This window comes from Bombina bombina, chromosome 1 (genome assembly GCF_027579735.1).
Source record: "Bombina bombina isolate aBomBom1 chromosome 1, aBomBom1.pri, whole genome shotgun sequence".
Lineage (NCBI taxonomy): Eukaryota > Metazoa > Chordata > Amphibia > Anura > Bombinatoridae > Bombina > Bombina bombina.
This window is the reverse complement of record NC_069499.1, coordinates 1,553,759,999-1,553,784,814: the sequence shown is the minus strand read 5'-3', so window position 1 is coordinate 1,553,784,814 and position 24,816 is coordinate 1,553,759,999. Positions and strand designations below refer to the sequence as shown.

General features: G+C 37.3%; 1 protein-coding gene across 1 annotated transcript in view; it reads left to right on the top strand.

Annotated features, from left to right (window-relative positions):
* The window catches only part of FBF1 (Fas binding factor 1), a 208,204-nt gene continuing 183,388 nt past the window's right edge, over positions 1–24,816 (top strand). The window contains exons 1-10 of the mRNA XM_053709181.1: positions 1–132; positions 1,108–1,165; positions 4,524–4,551; positions 9,318–9,359; positions 9,440–9,533; positions 9,971–10,019; positions 13,625–13,678; positions 18,315–18,447; positions 20,427–20,510; positions 22,999–23,112. Of these exons, the coding sequence (XP_053565156.1) occupies positions 1,163–1,165; positions 4,524–4,551; positions 9,318–9,359; positions 9,440–9,533; positions 9,971–10,019; positions 13,625–13,678; positions 18,315–18,447; positions 20,427–20,510; positions 22,999–23,112 (601 nt within the window). The 5' untranslated portion in view covers positions 1–132; positions 1,108–1,162. The remainder of the gene's footprint in view (positions 133–1,107; positions 1,166–4,523; positions 4,552–9,317; positions 9,360–9,439; positions 9,534–9,970; positions 10,020–13,624; positions 13,679–18,314; positions 18,448–20,426; positions 20,511–22,998; positions 23,113–24,816) is intronic.

Genomic DNA, 24,816 nt, shown 5'->3' with positions numbered 1-24,816 from the left:
GGAAGCTGTGAGAGTGGCGGTTAGTGTGATTGCGGAGAGATGATTCGGTTACGTGTGTGTGACAGTGATTTGTTTTAGGTAACTCGTTATATAAGATTATTGTCAGCACCGTGTCCGTGCCGTGGAGCGCAGGTGAGTGCTGAGTGTCAGTAGGGTCGGTAGTACAGGAATCCATGGCAACCAGAGGACAGTGACAATCAGCTGTTTGTGGGACCCGACGAGCTGTGTGCATCGCGTAACTTGCACATATTTTGACCTTTAGGACCCCTAATCTGTGGGATCCCTGAATGACTATGAATTTGTGTACCCCTATAATCCCTGAACTGTGTTTATGCCCATGTTGCTCATAATCAGATTTGTGTATTCTGTGAAACCCCTTAAACTGGATTTATGATCCTTTAAAGGGCCATAATACCCAAATGTTTAAACACTTGAAAGTGATGCAGCATAGCTGTAAAAAGCTGACTAGAAAATATCACCTGAACATCTCTATGTAAAAAAGAAAGATATTTTACCTCAAAAGTTCCTCAGTAGCCACATCCCATTGTAAAGGATTTCTAAGCAGCATATTAGTATGTCTGTCCCGGGACAGCTGAAAGGATGAGCATCGTGCACTCTCATATTATTTCACCAATCAGGTAAAGGAAGCTTACTATGAAATCTCATGAGAGTTAAGTGAAATCTCATGAGATCACAGTAAGAGTTCATGACCTCAGCACTGCTGATGCTGATTGGCTGCTGTTCATTTCTTCATTTTTTTTTTATTTTTACCTGCAGCTGGGAGCAGCTGAGTATAACTTTTTACACAGAACTCACTCTGCTGAGCTGAGGAGATTGTGAGGTAAAATATCTTCCTTTTTTACATAGAGATGCTCAGGGGATATTTTCCTGTCAGCTTTTTTACAGTTATACTGCATCAGTTTCAAGTGATTTAGCATATGAGTATTGTGTCCCTTTAACTCATGAGTTGTGTGTGTGTGCCCTCTTTGACCCATGGATTTTATCCCCCTGGGAATATTTGAGCTTTATGTCCCCCCGTGACTTTTGTGTTGCTCTTTGATGCACTGCTTCTGTGTGTAACCACCTGTGACCTCTGATTAATTGCAGCCTCCTTATATGAAGGATTCATCAGGCAAGTGAAGCTGAGCCAAACCCCCTAAAAATGGTGAGTGAAGCACTGTCAGAGCAGCCTACCCACAATCATGTCATTAAATTATCTTTATAGTGGTCAAACACATAGCAAGACTCAGTAATGAATAAATGACATGCTCTTAACAAATTAAGGCAAGTAATGTTTGCATCAGAATGTCCCTTTATGACTGTACCCAGGCTGACATATGATGAGGTTACCTTTTGCCTTTAGCACTGTATGATGCAGGTCAGTTCTGTCTGGTACCCAGGCTGACAGGGTGCTATATGATGAGCTTACCTTTTGCCTTTAGCACTGTATGATGCAGGTCAGTTCTGTCTGGTACCCAGGCTGACAGGGTGCTATATGATGAGCTTACCTTTTGCCTTTAGCACTGTATGATGCAGGTCAGTTCTGTCTGGTACCCAGGCTGACAGGGTGCTATATGATGAGCTTACCTTTTGCCTTTAGCACTGTATGATGCAGGTCAGTTCTGTCTGGTACCCAGGCTGACAGGGTGCTATATGATGAGCTTACCTTTTGCCTTTAGCACTGTATGATGCAGGTCAGTTCTGTCTGGTACCCAGGCTGACAGGGTGCTATATGATGAGCTTACCTTTTGCCTTTAGCACTGTATGATGCAGGTCAGTTCTGTCTGGTACCCAGGCTGACAGGGTGCTATATGATGAGCTTACCTTTTGCCTTTAGCACTGTATGATGCAGGTCAGTTCTGTCTGGTACCCAGGCTGACGGTGCTATATGATGAGCTTACCTTTTGCCTTTAGCACTGTATGATGCAGGTCAGTTCTGTCTGGTACCCAGGCTGACAGGGTGCTATATGATGAGCTTACCTTTAGCACTGTATGATGCAGGTCAGTTCTGTCTGGTACCCAGGCTGACAGGGTGCTATATGATGAGCTTACCTTTTGCCTTTAGCACTGTATGATGCAGGTCAGTTCTGTCTGGTACCCAGGCTGACAGGGTGCTATATGATGAGCTTACCTTTTGCCTTTAGCACTGTATGATGCAGGTCAGTTCTGTCTGGTACCCAGGCTGACAGGGTGCTATATGATGAGCTTACCTTTTGCCTTTAGCACTGTATGATGCAGGTCAGTTCTGTCTGGTACCCAGGCTGACAGGGTGCTATATGATGAGCTTACCTTTTGCCTTTAGCACTGTATGATGCAGGTCAGTTCTGTCTGGTACCCAGGCTGACAGGGTGCTATATGATGAGCTTACCTTTTGCCTTTAGCACTGTATGATGCAGGTCAGTTCTGTCTGGTACCCAGGCTGACAGGGTGCTATATGATGAGCTTACCTTTTGCCTTTAGCACTGTATGATGCAGGTCAGTTCTGTCTGGTACCCAGGCTGACAGGGTGCTATATGATGAGCTTACCTTTTGCCTTTAGCACTGTATGATGCAGGTCAGTTCTGTCTGGTACCCAGGCTGACAGGGTGCTATATGATGAGCTTACCTTTTGCCTTTAGCACTGTATGATGCAGGTCAGTACTGTCTGGTACCCAGGCTGACAGGATTATATATGACTTTTAACTCTTTAGCACCGTATGATGCAAGACAGGATGCTATATGATGAGCTTACCTTTAGCACCGTATGATGCAAGACAGGATGCTATATGATGAGCTTACCTTTAGCACCGTATGATGCAGTGCAATTCTCTACCTCACCCGGATTAGCCCCCCATATTCAAAATTTTAGCAAACAATTATTCCATTTGTTAGATCAGGGTAGATCAACTGTTTTTTTTCGTTAGATCTACTCGAAAATATGAAATATTAACAATCTTTTTCAGGGGGGCTAACCTGTAGCTAGCCCCCCTCAACATAAATTTGGACAAAATGTTATTGATTATGATAGCTCCACGTTAGATCAGGTTTGATCTAACCTGATCTAACAAATGGAATTATCGTTTGTTAAAATCTTGAATATAGTGGGGCTAACCCGGGTGAGGTCAATTCTTCCTGGTACACAGACTGAGAGGCTGATATATGATAACTTTACCTTCAGTTTAAAGAGGTTGACCCTGTCTTCTGTAGTCTCAAGTTCAGATTGGATCATTTTAAGAAAAGTGAGGGGTTGGGCTTCACCATTGAAAAAACTGTTGAAGCAAACAGGGTGTTAATCTGTTCTAATAGCATCTAGACTACTGGTATGTTAATCTGTTGGAAGACTGCAGTAAAATGTTGTAATTACAAGATTTATACTGTCCCTTTAACCCATTTGTACTGCATAATGCAGTGCAGCCCTCTTTATGGTCCAAAGGGCTTATAGATGAATTAAAGTGAATGTCAACTTTCATGAATCAGTGCCCGTTTTTTTAAAAAAACTATTAACCCTTTCGTGACAGGGTTAAAGTGTCTACATCGGAACACCTGTTCCGATGTAGACAAATTGAAACTACGCGATCGTGCATACGATCGCGAGATTTCAATTATTGGATCGCATCTGGGGGGCGTCCCTACAACCCTAGGAACGCCCTCCAGACCGCGATCAAGTCCTTGAAGCGCAGAAGGCTTCAGGACAGCCGTTTGATATGACGTTCTATTCCGTCATAACGGCTTTAAAGCCCAGTGTAAATATGACGGAATAGAACGGCATAACGGCGTTAAAAGGTTAAAAACAGGGGCACTTTCATTCATGAAAGTTTACATTGCACCGGATTTTACAAATACCTTAGGCACTCTGAGCAAGTGCTGTGTTTAAAATGCTGGTACAGTGCATACTTAAATACACTTTTGAAACAGCTATAGCTTTTATTAGAATAATTTTTGCTACTACATGTACAGTATATTACAAAAATGCTTCTATTAAAAACTGAAATGCATCCATGTGGATTCTAATTTTGGGTGGAATGTTCCTTTAAAGAGACATGAAACACAATATTTTTATTTCATGATCTAGAAAAAGCATGCAATTTTAAACAACTTTCTAATTTACTTCTATTATCTAATGTGCTTCATTCTCTTGATATCCGTTGTTGAAAAGCATATCTAGATAGTCTCAGTAGCTGCAGATTGGTGGCTGCACATAGATGCCTCATGTGATTGGTTAACCCATGTGCATTGCTATTTCTTCAACACATGATATCTAGAGAATGAAGCAAATTAGATAATAGAAGTAAATTGGAATGTTGTTTAAAATTGTATTCTCTATCTGAATCATGAAAGAACATTTTTGGGTTTAATGTCTCTTTAATGACAATACCCAGTTTAAAGTAGAGACCTGATCCCCAGAGGGGTGTTACTATTCGTGAGCGATGACAAATGCAATAAGTGTCTTGTACTCCTGAGATTCACCAACAATCTTTGTACTCGGTGAAATGTGAGAAAGTAGAAACCATGATTAATTATACTGATATTTATTTTCTCTCTAGGCCGCTAGAAATAAGAAAGGATTTAAAGGTCAGACCTTCTCAATGTCTTATTCTGTTTCTTCAGCTTTTATATATCCTTTTACTTGCACACTTCTAACCTTTTTGTAATTCTCTTTTGCAGTTCATTTACATTTTCTGTCTCTCTTGTTTTATTTGGCTCTATACTTTCTTACTCAGTCTTGTTTTTGTTATTTATTGCTCTGTTTTCTGATTATCTTATTTCTGATTTACATATACAGTCGTATGCAAAAGTTTAGGCACCCCTGACAATTTCCATGATTTTCATTTATAAATAATTGGGTGTTTGGATCAGCAATTTCATTTTGATCTATCAAATAACTGAAGGACACAGTAATATTTCAGTAGTGAAATTAGGTTTATTGGATTAAAAGAAAATGTGCAATATGCATCAAAACGAAATTAGATAGGTGCATACATTTGGGCACCCTTGTCATTTTGTTGATTTGAATACCTGTAACTACCTAGCACTGAATAATTGGAACACACAATTGGTTTGGTGAGCCCATTAAGCCTTGAACTTCATACACAGGTGCATCCAATCATGAGAAAAGGTATTTAAGGTGGCCAATTGCAAGTTGTTGTTCTCTTTGACTCTCCTCTAAAGAATGGCAACATGGGGGCCTCAAAACAACTCTCAAATGACTTGAAAACAAAGATTGTTCAACATTATGGTTCAGAGGAAGGCTTCAAAAAGCTATTGCAGAGATTTAAAGGTTTCCAAAACTTTAGTATTTTTTCATCCAAATGACCATCAAGATCATATGTAACATGTGTACATATACTCACATACCTAATTTGTTCTCTGAAACGAAGTTTCTAAACATGGGGAAAATAAATTTTTATTTTCGGCAATTACGTCATATCAGCCAACCCTCAAATATGGGAGGCGCACGATACAACAAACGTACCAATAGTAACTACAATAATTGCATCTAAATAACTTGCGATGTTGTCACCATGCGCATATCTTTTTGTCTACCCGCACATGCGCATTTCCGTTAACTGACTCCACATTTAGCCATACAATGGTATGGGAATAACGCAAGCGCATGCGCATAGAAATTGCGCAAGCGCATAGCGGCAAAGATCCGCCATGTTGATAACAGGGGTTATCGGTCTCGATTGGAGGATTAGAAATTATTGCCGGCTGTGGGTTCGGAATTCAATAAAATTTCGGATGAAGAGTTTTCAAAAAGGGTAAAAATAAGAAGCGCAATGATAATTACAAAAAGTTCATATTTTTATTGATCTGGCTATTGGAGGTCACTTTTTTATGGGTTTTGTATCCCTTTAAGCTGTCAGTGTCCACTGTGAGGAAATGGAAGACCACAGGCACAGTTCTTGTTAAGGCCAGAAGTGGCAGGCCAAGTAAAATATCAGATAGGCAAAGGCAATGAATGGTGAGAAAGGTCAAAAACAGCCCACAAACCACCTCCAAAGACTTACAACATCATCTTGCTGCAGATGGTGTCACTGTGCATCGTTCAACAATTCAGCGCCCTTTGCACAAGGGGAAGCTGTATGGGAAAGTGATGCGGAAGAAGCCTTTTCTGCGCACACACCCCACAAACAGAGTCGCTTGAGGTATGCAAACGCACATTTGGACAAGCCAGCTTCATTTTGGAAGAAGGTGCTGTGGACTGATGAAACAAAGATTGAATTATTTGGTCATAACAAGGGGCGTTATGCATGGTGGCAAAAAAACACAGAGTTCCAAGACAAACACTTGCTACCCACAGTAAAATTTGGTGGATGTTCCATCATGCTGTGGGGCTGTGTGGCCAGTGCCGGTACTGTGAATCTTGTTAAAGTTGAGGGTCGTATGGATTCCACTCAATATCAGCAGATACTTGAGAATAATGTTGAGGAATCACTCACAAAGTTAAAGTTAAGCCGAGGCTGGATATTTTAACAAGACAACAACCGAAAACACTGCTCAATATCTACTCTGGCATTTATGCAGAGGAACAAGTACAATGTTCTGGAATGGCCATCCCAGTCCCCAGACCTGAATATCATTGAAAATCTGTGGGGTGATTTGAAGCAGGCTGTCCATGCTCGGCAACCATCAAATCTAACTGAACTGGAGATGTTTTGCAAGGAGGAATGGTCCAAAATACCTTTATTGCTGATCCAAACACTCAATTATTTATACATGAAAATTATGGAAATTGTCAGGGGTGCCTAAACTTTTGCATACGACTGTCTATATATATGTGTGTGTATATATATATATATATATATATATATATATATATATATATATGTGTGTGTTTTAGACTGTCTTGTTAATCTTTTAGTTTAGTTTCGATTTTACTTTTTTGTTGCTAATATAAAAATTTTCTCTATCCAAAAAGGTATAACAAAGCAAAAATGTCATATTAAAGGGCTATGAAACCTAATTTTTTTCTTTCATGATTCAGAGCAGGCAATTTTAATCAACTTTCTAATTTACTTCTATTGTCAATTTTTCTTTGTTCTCTTGGTATCTTTATTTGAAAAGGCAGGAATGTAAGCTTAGGAGCCAGCCCATTTTTGGTTTAACACCCTGGGTAGCGCTTGCTGATTGGTGGATACATTTAGCCACCAATCAGGAAGTGTTATCCAGGTGTTGAAGCAAAAATGGGCCGACTCCTAAGCTTGCATTCCTGCTTTTTCAAATAAAGATAAAAAGAAGAAAAAATGATTTTATGATTTCAAAAGAATTATCTTTATAAAATGTCACAAATAGATATGAATTTAAAGGGATAGGAAACTTGCGTACATCTGATAGTGGGTGCTAGCATGAGCTTGGTGCACACATTTGTATCGTGTGATTGGCTCACTAGATCTGTTCAGCTAGCTCTCGTTAGGGCATTACTGCTCATTCAGCAAATTACACCAAGAGAATGAAGCAAATTTGATAATTGAAGTAAATTTGAGTTTAATATATTATTGCAAAAGAAGCTTAAAATGCACAGGCATATAACAAGGGATCAAATAATGAAGCAAAGCTTCAGTGATCCAAAAAACAGTTAATTAAAGGGACATAAAACAAGTTGGGATAGAGACAAAATATAATAATATGTACTCTAATTACTTTACCTGCAAATTTATACTGCAGTGCCTCGCCATTAACCCTTTCTTTATAGTTTCTGAATTGTAAAGCTCTAACTCCCCCCACACAATTCCTTTTATGACTGTATCTATGTTTATTGTTTTTTTTGGTAAAATGCAAAATTGCATAGGGATTATCTGCTGGAGCATGCCTAGAAGATGTGAACTCATTTGAAATACAATGCCTGTGTCTAAACACTGATAAGGGGGGTGGAGTTGGCTGCTCCAGGCAGCTTAGCTATGTAATTCATTTTGCTTATTTTTGAAAATTATTTTAAAATTCTTGCCAGCAATTTTTAAACATTTTTTTACGCAAACTATTTTAAATTAATTAGCCTTTTTAGGATATGCACAGATCCCAACCTGTTTTATGGCACTTTAAAAAAACAAAACAGAATAACAAAATGATCACTCCCATGTAGATAATTTATAGCAGTGGCAGAAATTCTAATTTCTATAATGTAATAGATGAGGCAACCGGCATCTGTACCGCAGCTCTAAATGCTTTAGGTGACTTGTTACTGTAAATGCAGAGGCTAAGAACTTATGTTGAGACCTTAAAAGGACACTGTACCCAAAAATTTAATTTTGTGATTCAGATTGAGCATGAAATTTCAAGCTAATTTCGAATTTACTCCTATTATCAAATTATCTTCATTCTCTTGGTATCTTTATTTGAAATGCAAGAATGTAAGTTTAGATGCCGGCCCATTTTTTGTGAACAACCTGGGTTGTCCTTGCTGATTGGTGGATAAAGTCATCCACCAATAAAAAAGTGCTGTCCAGAGTTCTGAAACAAAAAAAATCTTAGATGCCTTCTTTTTTAAAAAAAATTATAACAAGAGAACGAAGAAAAATTTATAATAGGGGTAAATTAGGAAGTTGCTTAAAATTGCATGCTCTTTCTGAATTACAAATGAACAAATTTGGGTTCAGTGTCCCTTTAAGGTCCTGCATACTTGCCTGGAACACAAATACAGTCAGTAAATAAGCTACAGAATTGCAGTCTCCAGGATCACGGCAGACACTGTTCCTCTTCCCAGAAGCTGGTTGCTCTCTTAAGCCAGGTGGCCGGGTGTTTCACAGGGCCACTAAAAATCAGGAGATACAAAGCTCTCTTAGGGACATTGCCACCTGCGTTTACACAAAGGCAAGCCTAAGAAAGTCACAGCTGACTCTATCTAATGCCAAACAACAGTTGATTCCCATCATTCTATGGGGTATATTTATAATAGTGCGAGCAGACATGACATACGCTGTCGGCATTTATCATTGCACAAGCAGTCCTTGTGAACTGCTGGTGCAATGCCGTCTCCTGCAGATTGGCTGCTAGCAGGGGTGTCAATCAATCCAATCGTATTTGATCGGGTTGATTTCTGTCCGCGGCCTCAGAGCAGGCGGACAAGTTATGGAGTCTTTTTGTCTTTAGACCGCTGCTTCATAACTTCGGTTTCTGGCGAGCCTGAAGGCTCACACGGAAACGGGGGCTTCAAGATCCATACAGAGCTTGATAAATCAGCCCCTATGTCTTTATTGCTTTCTCTTGTCTGAATGTTTTTCCTTTTTCTAAAATTAATTTTGTTTTTCTTCTCAATATTTCTGTCTTCCTTTCCCTCTTCGTTTTTTTGCATCAGCATCCAGTCTTGTTATATGAACCTTTTCTTTCCATCCTTTCAGATTCTATAGATGATGTGCTTGGAGATCTCCTTGGGGATGACGGTAATCTATTTAAAAATGCAAACTAATTATCACCTTTAATGAGAACATTACATTGTGACATCACATTTTCATACTTACAGACTCTTCTGTAGCCAAATCACACAAGAGATCTGCTGTCACCTCAACTCCTCTTGGTCGAAACCGCGCCACTATTTTGTCCAGTACCACGAAAAAGTGAGAGATTCATCTGTATATTCAATTTATTTTTAAAGAGAGGTGGTTGGGACCAAGTGTAAGCAAAATATCTTATGCTTTATATAATTTGAAATACTTTTGTATGCATAGCACCACCAGAAATATAGTAAATTACTGTAATCTGAAAGGTAATAGTTGTTGCTTTAAATAAATATAGACTAGCAATTGCACAAAAAAACAAAATAAGCCATAGACGCTGGCATAGAAGATTGTGACTCACTATTGTCATTTTTCATCATTTTACTTTTAAAAAATACGTTGGGATTTCGGAACAATTCTAGATTTTGGAATTCTGGATGAGTATTTGTACCTGTATATAAGATATTAAACAAACTGTTAGTGGGTGCATGTAAACATTCGTTAGACATATGGGAATGGTGTAGGTCCTCCACTGTTTCATCTTCCCTACTTTGTAGATCTCCTGTGGATGATCTTTTCAGTCAACTGGCTAAAGAAGCAGAAGAGGTGAGAGAGAGGAAGTGAAAATATCTGATCAGTGTAGCTGATATAACTCCCTTTGTCTTTGCCTATTTTATTTTTTTACATTCAATATGTATGTGTGTGTGTATGTATATGTGTGTGTATATGTATGTATGTACGTGTGTGTGTATATGTATGTATGTATGTGTGTATATATATATATATATATATATATGTATATGTGTGTGTGTGTGTGTGTATATGTATGTATGTATGTACGTGTGTGTGTATATGTATGTATGTATGTGTGTATATATATATATATATATATATATATATATGTATATGTGTGTGTGTGTGTGTGTATATGTATGTACGTACGTGTGTGTGTATATGTATGTATGTGTGTATATATATATATATATATATATATGTATATGTGTGTGTGTGTGTGTGTATATGTATGTATGTACGTGTGTGTAAATGTATGTATGTATGTGTATATATATATATATATATATATGTGTGTGTGTGTGTGTGTGTATATATGTATGTATGTACGTATATATATATATATATATATATATATATATATATATATATATATATATATATATATATATGTGTGTGTATATATATATATATATATATATATATATATATATATATATATATATATATATGTGTGTGTGTGTGTATATATGTATGTATGTATGTATGTGTGTATATATATATATATATATGTATGTATGTGTATGTGTATATGTATATATATATATATATATATATATATATATATATATTGTTTTTGATGTGTTGTTATGCATAATTCCAAGCACTAACACTTTAGTTCACGTTTTCAAAAGCGTAACATTTTAAAGTGCTATTTTGTGTTGTATTTAAAGGACCAGTAAACACAGCAGATTTGCATAATCAACAAATGCAAGATAACAAGACAATACAATAGCATTTACTCTGAATTTCAAATGAGTAGTAGATTCTTTTTTTTAACACATTTCAAAGTTATGTATTTTTCCACTCCCCCTGTACCATGTGATAGCAATCAGCCAATCACAAATGCATATACGTATAGTCTGCGTTCTTGCACATGCTCAGTAGGAGCTGGTGACTCAAAAAAAGTGTAAATATAAAAGGATGTGCACATTTTTTTTAATGGAAGTAAATTGGAAAGTTGTTTAAAATTTCATGCTGTATCTGAATCCATGAAAATTTAATAAAACCTGAGTGTCCCTTTAAGTTTAAAAAGTCAACTATGAGTGTTAATAGCGCTCCCTGCGCTATGCATGTAAAGTATAGGGCGAGCTTGAAAAGTCAGCCACATTAAGATTCTCTGGTTAAATATTTTTACCATCCACTTGTAATACCAAATTGTGCGGCTCCACACGCAAGATAATGTGCCCTATGTTATTGACTGCGCTCCACTTGTAATCTAGCCAAAAATGCTCTTAGAAAGAAAGCAAATTATATTTTTAAACTATGAGGTTTTGTTGTGCACTAATACCGACCAGGTATGACACACAGGTGATCCCATCCACAAACTATTAGTAAAATATATGCACATGCTACCACAGATTATTTTATATAATATCTAGAATACCAGCTCAGTTATTTTATATTTATTGCACACTTAATGCTGCTGATATTTATATGAGGCTATTGAACCGAGACAGATTTTAAATGGGCATAAAGTAGCATCAATAAAATAATCTAATGTACTAAAACATTTTATTATAGCACTAATGCTTGAACAGAACCGTATGCGTTTTACTCCTACAAGGGGTTAACATATAGTTAAAGTCAGAACCGGTTTGGCAATTTCACTGTTGATCCCGAGAGAAAAAAACGGCCGGTGATTGGCAGCTGTGCCCATATGATACCCCTGTAATCTCTTTGGACCAGGACCCTCCTCTTTATTTACTTCTTTGTTACATTTTTTTTTTTTTTTTTTTTACCGTGAATCAGTTTCATTATCTACAAGATTACTTATGTACCCAGCTTCACAGCATTAAGTGGTGCTTTACAAATAAATAATAATAAGATTACTGCACTGATATAATGCTCTGTAGAGCATGCTATTATGATCCTTTTATTGTTCTACACGTTGTACTCCGTTTAATCTACCAAGTGGCATAACATGAAATTTATCTGCAGAATACGTTCATCATAGCTAAAGACAACACAGTCTTGAAATAAAGAATCACTTATACTTAATTCATTATCACATGCAGAGCTAGATTACAAATGGAGCGCAAATTATACCAAAGGGTGCGTTTTTCTTGTGCTCAGTCACTCTGGTATTATAAATGGAAATATTTTATCCAGAGCCTTTTAAAGGGACGTTAAAGGGACAGGAAGCCCCCAAATTTTCTTTCATGATTTGGATAGAACATACAATTTTAAACAACTTTCCGTTTTACTTTTTTTATCAAATTTGCTTCATTATCTTGTTATCCTTTTGCTGAAGGAACAGCAGTGCACTACTGGCAGTTAGCTGAACACATCTAATTAGCCAATCACAAGAGACAAATGTGTGCAGGCACCAATCAGCAGCTAGCTCTCTCTAGTGTAGAATTTGTGCGTATTCTTTTTCAGCAAGGTATAAGCAAAGCACATTTGAAAATAGAAGTGAATTTAAAAGTGTCTTAAAATGACCTGCTCTATCTGAATCATGCAAGTTTATTTTTGACTTTCCTGTACCTTTAAGCACTAAGGGCTAGATTACAAGTACGTTGGTATTACAAGTAAACCGCAATGTGAAAGCGAGTTCACGTTTGCATTGCTAGGAAGCATTGTGCTCACGAGAGTGCGCTTCCATAGGCTCCTATGGGAGCCTCGTTCTGATGCCGTCAGAGAAGTAGCGCAGCATTTTTAAATATATTCGTATATGAATACATATATTAACACATATATATAATTTACATTGTGGTCTATGAGAAAACACGTTTCCCACAGACCGCAATGTACAGCCACTTTTCCACTCCTACCAACTTTAAAGCCCCAAAACTGCCTAGTGCAGTTTTTTTTAAATTAAGAAAAAAAAGCTAGATTTAATTAAAAACAACTATAATGCCCTCTATTTTGAAGGCATTTGGGGCACTTTTAGAAAATGACAATATCCTTAATATTATGCTTCTAAATTGTATATAGTGTTTAATGCCCCTTTTGAAACGAATAAAACTTTTTAGTGCATGCTATACTTTGCCTGAGCGCAATTCAAAATACCAATGTAAAATGTATCAGAAGTTAAAACAGAAGTATAGAACACAACTACATGAAGAACTCCCGGACTTGTGCACCATCTGCTTAGCCCTCAAACAATATCCTACATCGATTTTACTGCACGCCATATGTTATGTGAGGCATTTAGTACTCCACCACTATCCGACATGAGGATGTTAGTGCGCCCTATTGCTTAAGTGATAAAAAAAATACCTTTTGCATTTGTAAGAGCGCTATTGATTGTTCTTGAGCGAGGATAATGCGCAATAGCGCTTAGATTTTTGTGCTGCACTTATAATCGTGGCAATAACATTTATTGCACCCCTGCACTTTGTTGTGTAATATATGTTATAAATTAAACATAGCACCATGATAATAAATAATATGTATATATTTTTTTACATATCCAGGAGTCTGATGATATATCAGAGGCCGACCCTCAGGCTCTGCTTGATAGCATGAAGGTAACAACGTTTGTGTTCTTCTGTAGATTTGAAATGGGCGAATGTCTGTAATTTGATATTCAAATGATAGAATAAATGTTTCCCTTGACATCTGTTATGACACTTGTATATGTTTGTAGAACAAATTGTATCAAATGCCAAGAAAGAAATACAGTATTCAAAGGTAACATTCTAATAACTTGTATTACTTATGAATACTGATTCTAATACACTTACTTTGATGTCCTATGAGAATCAACATGTGAATTACCATTCATTCCATATTTAACATTTGATATTCAAATGTTATTCTTGATAAAGAGAAAGTTAATATTTAGTTACTGGTAAATATTTGTCATTCATTTTTTTTTTTTTTAAACAACAAAACATCATTCATTATTTAAAAAAAAAAATGTTCTGAAATGTTTGCCCATCTCTAATGTAGAGTTGTAGACCACATACATCTGGAAAATGCTAAACAAGTGGGATTGGTTCAAAAGAAACACTTATTACACATGTATAGTAAGGACAGTGTATGAAGCATAACATAAAGGGCTCGATCTATCAATCTCGGGCAGACAGGGACTTGCATATTCGCCCCAGTCCGCCCAAGCTCTCCTCTGGCAGGTAGCAATCCGCTGCCAGAATTTAACATTGCACACATGACTATTTTGCGCTCCCGTGGAATCCAGTGTGTAATTGGCTGTGTGCGGGTAGGAGCTGTCAATCTCCCCAGTCGGACGAGATTGGGGAGATTGAAATTTTCCACCTAAGAGGTGGAGAAGAGGGTAGGTAAGCAGCAGTCTGATGACCGCTGCTTGATAAATACTGACTGTAGGTTCTCTTGTGTCTGATGACCGCTGCTTGATAAATACTGACTGCAGGTTCTCTTGTGTCTGATGACCGCTGCTTGATAAATACTGACTGCAGGTTCTCTTGTGTCTGATGACCGCTGCATGATAAATACTGACTGCAAGTTCTCTTGTGTCTGATGACCGCTGCTTGATAAATACTGACTGCAGGTTCTCTTGTGTCTGATGACCGCTGCTTGATAAATACTGACTGCAGGTTCTCTTGTGTCTGATGACCGCTGCTTGATAAATACTGACTGCAGGTTCTCTTGTGTCTGATGACCGCTGCTTGATAAATACTGACTGCAGGTTCTCTTGTGTCTGATGACCGCTGCTTGATAAATACTGACTGCAGGTTCTCTTGTGTCTGATGACCGCTGCTTGATAAATACTGACTGCAGGTTCTCTTGTGTCTGATGACCGCTGCTTGATAAATACTGACTGCAAGTTCTCTTGTGTCTGATGACCGCTGCTTGATAAATACTGACTGCAGGTTCTCTTGTGTCTGATGACCGCTGCTTGATAAATACTGACTGCAGGTTCTCTTGTGTCTGATGACCGCTGCTTGATAAATACTGACTGCAGGTTCTCTTGTGTCTGATGACCGCTGCTAAATACTGACTGCAGGTTCTCTTGTGTCTGATGACCGCTGCTTGATAAATACTGACTGCAGGCTCTCTTGTGTCTGATGACCGCTGCTTGATAAATACTGACTGCAGGTTCTCTTGTGTCTGATGACCGCTGCTTGATAAATACTGACTGCAGGTTCTCTTGTGTCTGATGACCACTGCTTGATAAATACTGACTGCAGGTTCTCTTGTGTCTGATGACCGCTGCTTGATAAATACTGACTGCAGGTTCTCTTGTGTCTGATGACCGCTGCTTGATAAATACTGACTGCAGGTTCTCTTGTGTCTGATGACCGCTGCTTGATGAATACTGACTGCAGCTTCTCTTGTGTCTGATGACCGCTGCTTGATGAATACTGACTGCAGCTTCTCTTGTGTCTGATGACCGCTGTGTGATAAATACTGACTGCAGGTTCTCTTGTGTCTGATGACCGCTGTGTGATAAATACTGACTGCAGGTTCTCTTGTGTCTGATGACCGCTGCTTGATGAATACTGACTGCAGCTTCTCTTGTGTCTGATGACCGCTGCTTGATGAATACTGACTGCAGGTTCTCCTGTGTCTGATGACCGCTGCTTGATAAATACTGACTGAAGGTTCTCTTGTGTCTGATGACCGCTGCTTGATAAATACTGACTGCAGGTTCTCTTGTGTCTGATGACCGCTGTGTGATAAATACTGACTGCAGGTTCTCTTGTGTCTGATGACTGCTGCTTGATAAATACTGACTGAAGGTTCTCTGCCTGCAGTCAAAGGGAGGAGAAGGCTTGATAAATCGAGCTCATAATGTCGCATGATTACATAAAACACGATTTGGTTTTGTTGAGTTGTATTTTTTGTTTATTTTATTAAATACCCACTTGTCTCTTAATCCTTTCATTAAGTTTACTGATTGCATCCCTCTCTTCCCCCTTGGAGAACATGATGAAATAAAAATAAGGTCCTTTAAATATCCAGCATGAAACCTCAATTTTTTTTTTCCATGATTTAAATAGATAATCTAATTTTAAACGGCTTTCCAAATTACTTTTATTATCTCATTTGCCTTATTCTCTTGGTATTTTTTGTTTAAGAGCTAGTTGAATGCATTGTGTAAGCCAATAACATGAGGCATACATGTGCAGCCACCAATCAGCAGCTTCTGAGCCTTCCTAGGTATTCTTTTCAACAAAGGATACAACGAGAACAAAACAAAATAGATAGTAGACGTAAATTGGAAAGTTGTTTCATGTTCTTTTAACCCGTATTCAACATCATCCTCGTGCAGAGAGTCAGCGGTGGGTTGTATGACTCAAATTAAGTCTTCATTAATACAATAAACACCACTGCAATCTCTTTGAGCAGGCATGGTGTTTGAATCATCTAGTCGCACATAGCATATGTGTGTATGCTGGTGAAACAGTAATGACTTTCATAGAAGCATCTTTGCTAAGTATATTGCAAAAATGTTTCTATTTAAAACTGAAATGCACCCGTGCACATTTTTAATTTTGACCTTTCTACCCCTTTTAAGTGTAATAAACAGGACAATGCGTTGAAGTAGCCATTTATTTCTTAATTTTTTTGAGGTTATTTTATGGGAACCAACTGAGATAATAGGAATGATTATTTCTGTATACCAATGAATTTAATTAGCCACGAATTTGCATAAAATTAGCATAAAAGATAAAAAAGATAATTCGTTTAGAAGATATCATTCCTTTTATACCATTTTTGTTCTATATTAAAAACATTTGGAATAACATGTAGCCATGTTATCTTATTGTGACAATATGTCAATACGATATTTAGGAACATCATGGCTATAAATGAAAGTGAAAAATTATGTATCAAAATTTAAAGGAAAGTGATTTAGTCTCCGTGCCAAACTGCTAGTGTAAAATCATTATAACGGTTTAAGATACCTACTTAGGTTTTCTAAACCATGCCTGTGTAGTCGTCATACAGCTCTGTGTCTGATTTATATCAGATGTGATTTGCAGTACACCGTAAAAGAGCTTTTGGTCACATGACTGGTTGAAGACATGTAATGAATCTTGTTTATCAGCGTTATACATGGTCTCCAAATGTTCAGTCTACTTAAAGGGACACTGAACACAATTTTTTTTTGTGATTCAGATAGATCATGTCGTTTTAAGCAACTTTATAATTTACTCCTATTATTAATTTTTCTTTGTTCTGTTGCTATCTTTATTTGAAAAATAAGGCATCTAAGCTATTCTTTTTGGTTCAGGAACCTGGACTTCACTTGTTTATTGGTTGGTGAATTTACCAATCAGCAAGAACAACCCAGGTTGTTCACCAAAAGTGGGCCGGCATCTAAACTTACCTTCTTGCATTTCAAATAAAGATACCAAGAGAATGAAGAAAATTTGATAATTGGAGTAAATTAGAAATTTGCTTAAAATTGCATGCTCTATCTGCTATCTGAATCACGAAAGAAAAAATGTGGGTTCAGTGTCCCTTTTAAGGACCATTATATACAGTAAAATTGCATAATCAACAAGTGCATCATAAAAAGGCAATGCAATAGCACTTTCTTTGAATTTCAGATTATCAGTAGATTTTTTTTTTTTTCTAAAACATTTCAGATTGCTTCTATTTCCCTGTCCCTGTATCATGTGACATCCATCAGCCAATCGCAGGCTCATATACACTGTGAGCTGGTGCCTCAGAAAGTGTGCATATAAAAAGACTGATCACAAATTGGTAATAGAAGCACACTGGAAAGCTTTTTTATAATTTATCTGAATCATGAAAGTTTGATTTTGCCTTTAGTGTCCCTTTATATTTGAACAAGACATTAAGTCCTCATAAAATAATTAATGGTGCATATTATTATTTTTTTTTATTACATCCATTGTTTATTTTGCCTGCTTTTCCCACAGTTTACCTCTGAAACTTGTGTGTTTGAGGGGGTCCCAGGACACACAGAGAGGCTGGAGTGTGTAATGTAGACATCAGATCTGTAACCCTGCTATTTACTTTTTAACGATTGCTTGATCAGTGCAGGAGCTCATGTATATCTGTCCCCAACTGGCCACAGCACAGAAGATAAGATAAACATACCCAAAAAGCTTTTTTTATGTGATATGTCCCTTTATTGCTAAAAAAAATGTTTTAAAAAATAAGTCTGTTTGCAACCACAGCTGATACAATTTTTCTCCTTTACTCCAGGACATAGATGACATGGATGCAGAAATATTTGGAGGGAGGAAGCCAAAATCTGCACCAGCAAAGGATTCTAGAATGAGCAGAAGTGCAGGTCAAGGCCCAAATCTTCAAGATAAAACAGGAAGTGCCCAGAGAGGTACGGGGGACGGGCGTAGGCAATGTTTTTTTCTTTCCTATGGCATGGAGAATCAATGACTTAATACCAATTTCTAGTGGGACATTCAACTCCTGGCCACATTCTCCATTGACAGAGACAAAGAGAATAACTGGGGATTATGGGTAAGGGAAGTTACACTTGAAGGGACACTGAAGCCAAAAAAAATATTTTATGATTCAGATAGAGCATGCAATTTTAAGCAACTTTCTAATTTACTCCTATTGTCAAATTTTCTTCGTTCTCTTGCTATCTTTATTTGAAAAAGAAGGCATCTAAGCTAAGGAGCCAGACAATTTTTGGTTTAGAACCATGGACAGCACTTGTTTATTGGTGGGAGAATTTATCCACCAATCAGCAAGAACAACCCAGGTTGTTCACCAAAAATGGTCCTGCATCTAAACTTTCTTGCTTTTCAAATAAAGATACCAAGAGAATGAAGAACATTTGATAATAGGAGTAAATTAGAAAGTTGCTTAAAATTGCATGCTCTATCTGAATCACAAAATATTTTTTTTTGGCTTCAGTGTCCCTTCAAGTGTAACTTCCCTTACCCATAATCCCCAGTTATTCTCTTTGTCTCTGTCAATGGAGGATGTGCGAAGATGGTGTCTGAAGCTGTAGCATATATATATATATATATATATATATATATATATATATATATATATATATATATATATATATATATATATATATATATATTTTATTTTATGATTACTTTTTAATCCCAGAGATTTAGTACTTTAACCCCTTACACCAATTGGACACAAGTATTACATCACACAGTACTATGTTGACGTAGCAACTACATCCAGCACAGAGGTGCAGGTTGAGAAGTGGGAATCTGCAACCCGAGGGTAGAAGGCATCTGTCTTCATATTGTAATGGAGGACTGATCTGATACAGACAGTGACACTGCTTGTATCGGATATTGCCATATCGTTTGGTAGGCAGGTCCCTACATTAATGAAAATAAAACCTCGGGAGAAAATAAAAAAAACACTACAGAAAATAAAAAACAGTGTCACTACAGAAAAATGGTTGATTGTTTGGAGAGGGAGGAGGGATCCCTACACTACAGAAAAATAAAAAAAAAACCTGCCCTAACTAAATACTGACAATACCTAAAATGCCATTGGCTAGGGGGAGGGATCAGGAAGGTGTTTATCTCCCCTATACGACAGCAAATATTACATATATAAAATATATATTATAATTTATTATTTAGTAAATATATTAAAATAAAAACCGCCCAGCAACGCAAGGGACCAATAGTAGTGTTTCCATGCTTGTGATCGCTGCTATTGCAAACAGAAAGAAATCAACCCAAAATTTGTTGATTATTCATTTTTCAATTTTTTTTTTTAAAGGTCCTAAAATAAAATACCATATCAAAGAAGCTATTAACCCTTTGCCAAAACATATCTAAAAACAACTGTGATTCACTTCTGCAATTAGCCAGCCTTCTAATTCTGACCAAAGGAGATCCTATAAAAAGCTTTTACAATAATTTGTATTATCACTACACATGTTGTGTGAAATTTCAGTGACAAATTCAAAAGTTGTAAAAAGTAAACAATTTTTTTGAATATGATCACATTTGGCATACATCTGCCTGGCAAATAGTGGCATGAAATGTACCAAAATGGGCGTAAATTTATACCTTGGGTTGCCTACATTAAAAAATATATACATTATTTCAGAGACCAATTTTCTGAGTTCATGCCATTATGCCATACTAAATGCTCCTTATTGATTGAAAAACTAATGTAATTATATTTGAAAGCATTTAATATAGTGGGCACTTAACAATTCATATATCAGCCCATTAATGAAATATAATGCAACAATACACAGATCAACTGATACAATTACTTTATCAATATTTCATGGAAATCATTGTTATGCAAGCAAATGGTATCAATGACCTAAAGAGTTAACCAGTCACCTATTTCTAGGACACTCTGCTCCTGAAAGCGAAAAGAAGCCACTGTCTGCTCTAGCGGGGCCAGGACGACCATTCAAGAAGTTCTCCTTTGATGGTAGGTGCTTCTAATAGAGATGCAAACAACCCAGCACATTTCCTTGAGTGATTACCAGGGTGTCTAGCTGAAGAAGATGTTGCTTGAACTTTATATCCTCTTTCATTGCTACTCAGAGGAGGCTCGGCCCCCGGAGATCTCTTTAAAAGGTACAGGTAACATCCAATCACAGAAGCTGGGATGTGTTCATTTTTTTTAAATCTTTCTGTTTTTGGTCATTTGTTACAGTCTGTACATAATGGGAAACTGATAATTCTGGCTCAATCAGGGTCATTATAGATAAGGCATTTACATGACTGAGTATTAAACCAGTGCCCATGTGTGTCTGACTCTCAGGTACCTGTGTGTTATTTCTAGTTATTATAGCAGTGAGTGTGTCTTGCTCTCTGGGTTTTATAGTAGTGCCCATGTGTGACTCTCAGGTACCTGTGTGTTACTTCTAATTAGTATTAGTGTCTTGCTCTCTGGGTTTTATAGTAGTGCCCATGTGTGACTCTCAGGTACCTGTGTGTTACTTCTAATTAGTATTAGTGTCTTGCTCTCTGGGTTTTATAGTAGTGCCCATGTGTGACTCTCAGGTACCTGTGTGTTACTTCTAATTAGTATTAGTGTCTTGCTCTCTGGGTTTTATAGTAGTGCCCATGTGTGACTCTCAGGTACCTGTGTGTTACTTCTAATTAGTATTAGTGTCTTGCTCTCTGGGTTTTATAGTAGTGCCCATCTGTGACTCTCAGGTACCTGTGTGTTACTTCTAATTAGTATTAGTGTCTTGCTCTCTGGGTTTTATAGTAGTGCCCATCTGTGACTCTCAGGTACCTGTGTGTTACTTCTAATTAGTATTAGTGTCTTGCTCTCTGGGTTTTATAGTAGTGCCCATCTGTGACTCTCAGGTACCTGTGTGTTACTTCTAATTAGTATTAGTGTCTTGCTCTCTGGGTTTTATAGTAGTGCCCATGTGTGACTCTCAGGTACCTGTGTGTTACTTCTAATTAGTATTAGTGTCTTGCTCTCTGGGTTTTATAGTAGTGCCCATCTGTGACTCTCAGGTACCTGTGTGTTACTTCTAATTAGTATTAGTGTCTTGCTCTCTGGGTTTTATAGTAGTGCCCATGTGTGACTCTCAGGTACCTGTGTGTTACTTCTAATTAGTATTAGTGTCTTGCTCTCTGGGTTTTATATTAGTGCCCATGTGTGACTCTCAGGTACCTGTGTGTTACTTCTAATTAGTATTAGTGTCTTGCTCTCTGGGTTTTATAGTAGTGCCCATGTGTGACTCTCAGGTACCTGTGTGTTACTTCTAATTAGTATTAGTGTCTTGCTCTCTGGGTTTTAGAGTAGTGCCCATGTGTGACTCTCAGGTACCTGTGTGTTACTTCTAATTAGTATTAGTGTCTTGCTCTCTGGGTTTTATAGTAGTGCCCATCTGTGACTCTCAGGTACCTGTGTGTTACTTCTAATTAGTATTAGTGTCTTGCTCTCTGGGTTTTATAGTAGTGCCCATCTGTGACTCTCAGGTACCTGTGTGTTACTTCTAATTAGTATTAGTGTCTTGCTCTCTGGGTTTTATAGTAGTGCCCATCTGTGACTCTCAGGTACCTGTGTGTTACTTCTAATTAGTATTAGTGTCTTGCTCTCTGGGTTTTATAGTAGTGCCCATCTGTGACTCTCAGGTACCTGTGTGTTACTTCTAATTAGTATTAGTGTCTTGCTCTCTGGGTTTTATAGTAGTGCCCATCTGTGACTCTCAGGTACCTGTGTGTTACTTCTAATTAGTATTAGTGTCTTGCTCTCTGGGTTTTATAGTAGTGCCCATCTGTGACTCTCAGGTACCTGTGTGTTACTTCTAATTAGTATTAGTGTCTTGCTCTCTGGGTTTTATAGTAGTGCCCATCTGTGACTCTCAGGTACCTGTGTGTTACTTCTAATTAGTATTAGTGTCTTGCTCTCTGGGTTTTATAGTAGTGCCCATCTGTGACTCTCAGGTACCTGTGTGTTACTTCTAATTAGTATTAGTGTCTTGCTCTCTGGGTTTTATAGTAGTGCCCATCTGTGACTCTCAGGTACCTGTGTGTTACTTCTAATTAGTATTAGTGTCTTGCTCTCTGGGTTTTATAGTAGTGCCCATGTGTGACTCTCAGGTACCTGTGTGTTACTTCTAATTAGTATTAGTGTCTTGCTCTCTGGGTTTTATAGTAGTGCCCATGTGTGACTCTCAGGTACCTGTGTGTTACTTCTAATTAGTATTAGTGTCTTGCTCTCTGGGTTTTAGAGTAGTGCCCATGTGTGACTCTCAGGTACCTGTGTGTTACTTCTAATTAGTATTAGTGTCTTGCTCTCTGGGTTTTAGAGTAGTGTCCATCTGTGACTCTCAGGTACCTGTGTGTTACTTCTAATTAGTATTAGTGTCTTGCTCTCTGGGTTTTAGAGTAGTGTCCCTTTGTGTGACTCTTGCACACCATCATTTGTTTCCTTCTCTTTTCCGCCATAGACATTGATGACCCTCTTGCTGGTATTCTCTCTGATGAAGATGATGGAGCTACCAAGAAAACGCATGTTTCTGGAGCCAAACCTGCTCCGCTATCATCCCCTGTTAAGGCCACGGGTAAAGAGACACAGATTTTAGTGTAATAAATGTCTTAGTCTTGATGTCTTGTACCAGATAATTTTGTTTTTAGGAGCACTGTTTAATGAGCTAATTAATTTAAAGTTATAGAAGACAGTTATACAACTTAAAGGGACACTGAACCCAAACATTTTCTTTCGTGATTCAGATAGAGCATGCAATTTTAAGCAACTTTCTAATTTACTCCTATTATCAATGTTTCTTCTTTCTCTTGCTATCTTTATATGAAAAAGAAGGCATTTAAGCTTTTTTTCTTGGTTCAGAACTCTGGACAGCAGTTTTTGATTGGTGGATGAATTTATCCACCAATCAGCAAGGACAACCTAGGTTGTTCACCAAAAATGGGCCTGCATCTAAACTTACATTCTTGCATTTCAAATAAAGATATCAAGAGAATAAAGAACATTTGATAATAGGAGTAAATTATAAAGTTGCTTAAAATGTCATGCTCTATCTGAACCACAAAAGAAAAAAAATTGGGTTCAGTGTCCCTTTAAATGCATTCTCTGAGCAAGTTAATCCTGGTTTCTTGCATATTGAACTACCTCATGATGCCACATATTGGTGTCTTTATATACAGTTTGTGAAAAAGTTAAATGTACTACTGTTGCTAGTTTGTGTATATAGATTTTAAAAAAAGTATCCACAGTATGTACTGATATATATATATATATATATATATATATATATATTTTTTTTTTTTTTTATTATTTGGTTAAAACTTCATATTAAAAAAACAAGATTTGTTAAGAATTCCCCATCTCCAACATGTATTAGTACTGTTGTATTTGTCAGCACAATTTAAAACAGGGTTTTGGGATACAGAACATTATTTCAGTATAGTTATATAGTGAAGTTTTTATACTGATCAGCAAATCTTCTATCAGCTGAAGAATCCAAATGTACAGTGTTGTCACAGCTATTATCCAATTGATATGAACTGTAGATGCCAGCAGCATACAGGGGAGTGTGCGTATATTTCAGTGGAATGAAGGAAGGAATTCTTTACAGACGTGTATTCATTTCTCATAAGCAGCCTAAAGGGACATTCTTGGCTCCCCATATGCTTCAAGCCCTGTATTAGGAAATATTAAGGGTTCATTCAAATGAGCACATACGGTGCCTTTAATTGTTAAAGGGATATGATTCAGATAGAGCATGTCATTTTATGCAACCTTCTAATTTACTTCTATTATCATTTTTTCTTATTTTTCTCTGTATCTTTATTTGAAAATGCAGGTATGTAAGCTTAGGCTTGCTGATTGGTGGCTAAATGTAGCCCCCAATCAGCAAGCTCTACCCAGGGGGCTGAACCAAAAATAGGCCGACTCCTAAGCTTACATTCCTGCTTTTTCAAATAAAGATACCAAGAGAAAGATGAAAAATTGATAATAGGAGTAAATTAGAAAGTTGCTGCTCTATTCAAATCATGAAAGAAAAAAATTTGGTTTCATATTCCACTAATTTGTGTAGACTGGAGTAGTCATGATTGTCCAGTTATTTAGATGCCTAAATCTGAATACTGCAGTTAGTAGTAATACATTTTTTATTGGACTAACAATCAAGCGCTTTGAGTCCAACCTGGAGAAAAGTGCTTTATAAATTGCTGTTGTTATTATCTATACTATAATCGCGTTTGTAACACGTCTGTCGGTGTCGCCAGTTGCGCACGCATCCTCGAAG